Genomic DNA, 2,974 nt, shown 5'->3' with positions numbered 1-2,974 from the left:
AAGTTTATTGCAGTACTCCTCCAGAGAGTAATTGTACTTGTTGGCAAATGGTCCCCACCAAGTTTGTAAATTTCCCCAAATGAAGAAGGCGTGTTCTAGGAATTTAGCATAAGGTTCAGTTTTGGTTGGCAACCAGTCAGCAGGCCTCGCTCGCATTTTCCCACCCTCTTAGGTGCGTCGGATTCTTATTGGTTTTTTCCCTGAAATTGGAAAAAAGTCATTATTCTAAGGGGCCGCTTTGGTTTGAGCATTTTGTTTATCTCCCTCGGCAGTAAAATAGTAAAAATCAATAGTAAAAAATAAAAGAATACAATAAAATAGTAATTAAGTAATCACTCCAATTAGGATATATGAAAACGACTGAAAGTCAAAATAATCTCTGTCGCTTTTTTATTGCATTGCGTTGTTAAGACGTACCAGTGAGCTTTAATGGTCAATGTAAAATTTAATAAAAATAACGTTGAAAATAACCATTCTACAAAAGGACACCAAAGCGCTGATCGATAACACTTCAACGTTTGTTACAAGATGTAAAACAGCCTCGCTTTTCTTGTTATCGCGAAAAATAAGTATACTAGAGTACCTCTGAACTATTTTAGTGTCTTTTTTACAAAGGCCAAAAATAAAGAAAAATTTGTGTGCATCCAAATTTTCCGGTCAAGAGCTCGAATTCTCCATAAAAAGTAAATGACCAGTAGCTTTGCATGCACGTCCTACACATGCGCGTTACGACGGTTTCGCCTACCACGTATACATCCAAAAGAAACGGAGTGCTCTGACGACGAGAATGCGACGTGAATTGACCAAGTTCGAGGTTACATAGTTGACCTCAGTACTGTACAGGAAGATAAATATTCAATGGTCTCCTAAACTTTAAAACCGTACATAGCCTTTTAATTCGAGGATGGTTAGTACTCAATTCCACTCCGAATTACTTGGAAAAATCGCAAAATTGTTACAATGACACAGAGATATGTTTTCTAGTTTGCTTCAGCTCTCTATTCTCCTCACTAGGCCATTAATTCAGTTTTTTATATATTCATGTGTGGACAGTGGAATAAGGCGATAAATGATGAAAAGGGTATGACTCAGTCGTTTGTCATCACATTCTCTCCGGCAATTGCTGATTTTGGTCATTCTTGGTACGAAGGAACAGAAGCTGTGGAAATCCGCCACCATTTCAAACGGGTCGTGTTACACGTGACAAACCGAAACGGTGATTTTTCGCACAGCAATGTGCACGAAAAGGTAGCTGTGATGCTGTGATGCTTTTACTGTCTTCATTTCTCAACTGTCACGGACTTCGTCTTGCCAATTTTGGCCGCTACAAAGTGGCCAGGTTATGCTCCAGTTATCTTCTCTCCAAAGGCTCCAGCTTGGGAGAAGGACGTCTAGGACCCAGAGGTCTCGATGGCGAAGGTGGCTTGGGTCCATTATGCTGAAGGAAAAAAAAATGAGGTTTAGTTTCATTGGTTGTTTTAAGCGGCATTAGAATTATCGTATTCACTTGAAAGACTAACGCGAGGTTTGCAATTATGTGGATTCAGCAATGCGGTGCTTATTATTGGGAAGAGGTTTTCCGGGAATGCACAAAATGGGATGTAAGCCGATTTTTAAACGCGTCACAGAAGTGTCCCCTTTCCTCACAAATCGCCCTCTGTAAAGGGATCCAGGTGGCCCGTCGATTCCGGATTCCACTTGAAACTCACGGGTTCCGCCGAAATGGATTCTGGATTCCTTTAAACGGATTCCGGATTCCAAAGCCTCACATTTGCTGGATTCCGGATTCCTTCACATCGGACGAACTTGAACATTACACCCTTCCTGATATACATACTGGTATGTAAGCGTCACGCAGTGTCCTTCACACTCTCCTCTTCATCTAAATATGGAACCTGAACTTAAATCCTAGCGCTGGCACCAACATTGATATTGCAAATAAGTAGTTTACGCTCAGCCTTATTGGGACACGTGAGGCTTATCAAGGTTCATTGAACGTGACGATGGAACTTTCTATCTTCAAATCTGCCTTTCCCGAAACACTGAGATGGGTTGTTCTCTAAGTACACATCTCCACAGCAGACTATAGTTTTAATCTCTCCGTCGACATCAAACATATTTTGACAAGATAGCAAAACTGGCAGTCATTTGACCCTCCATAGGGCTAACGAGAGACGTGGGTATACGAACTAACCAATCAATCCATCAACCAACTCATCATCTCTCAATTAAATAACCAATACAAACCCAGTCCAAAATGTCCATTGAGGTGGAAGAATTCTTGTAACCTGTATTTTGCGCCATCACACTTTCATTTAACTTGACCTACAGGGTATTTAAAACAAACAAAGGTCAGCTTTAAGGTAATTCCCTTGAAAATGACGTACTATCCAGATTTCTGTCAAACTTGGCACAATTGATATTCACGCACAGGACATGAACAAAATTCAGTAAAAAGATAAGGTCACCGAGCTTGTTTTCGAGCTACATGCCCTTTATTTTAAGTGTTTTTTTTCGAATTGTGCGAGAAGTGTTCGAAACTTGATCATCCGGAAAAATTGTTGTTATATAGCAAAAGCTACTGAATATTACCGAAAACTTGAGCCTACTTGTATGTCCGGGCCAAAATCTTTCAGTAAAGTGACTTCAAAATGCTCGATCTTGCAAAAATATGGAAGCAAATTGTACTCAACTACATTTCAAGTTAAGTTTATTTTACTGCCTGAAAAACCGCGTAACACCGAAAGTCGTCTATATATTGCTTGATTCAGTTTTCTCGCTCAAATATAATGATATTTTGGACTAGTTAACTGAGATTTCAGTATGAAGCGAATGTCACCAAGACCAATATTCATATACCTGAAGATCCCGCTTGAAGTCCTCCTTGGTAAAATGACAGACCCGAACAGACAATATAGCAGTCAGATCTGAGGAATCCATCGATCCACCTTTTATTTTCGCCGACCAACTTTTC

The 2,974-nt window shown here is 40.0% G+C and overlaps 1 protein-coding gene across 2 annotated transcripts in view; it reads right to left on the bottom strand.

The window, feature by feature from the left end:
- Positions 1-342: 342 nt before the first annotated feature.
- The window catches only part of LOC137969551 (coiled-coil domain-containing protein 33-like), a 40,246-nt gene continuing 37,614 nt past the window's right edge, over positions 343-2,974 (bottom strand). The window contains exons 28-29 of one of the 2 annotated variants that reach the window (XM_068815851.1): positions 2,248-2,325; positions 343-1,438 (exon numbers count right to left, since the gene is read on the bottom strand). In XM_068815851.1, coding sequence (XP_068671952.1) covers positions 1,352-1,438; positions 2,248-2,325 — 165 coding nt within the window. In that variant the 3' untranslated portion in view covers positions 343-1,351. The remainder of the gene's footprint in view (positions 1,439-2,247; positions 2,326-2,974) is intronic. The other variant, XM_068815852.1, reaches the window with a different exon arrangement.

Source organism: Montipora foliosa, chromosome 9 (assembly GCF_036669935.1).
Source record: "Montipora foliosa isolate CH-2021 chromosome 9, ASM3666993v2, whole genome shotgun sequence".
Classification (NCBI taxonomy): domain Eukaryota; kingdom Metazoa; phylum Cnidaria; class Anthozoa; order Scleractinia; family Acroporidae; genus Montipora; species Montipora foliosa.
This window is presented reverse-complemented; position numbering and strand designations above follow the sequence as displayed.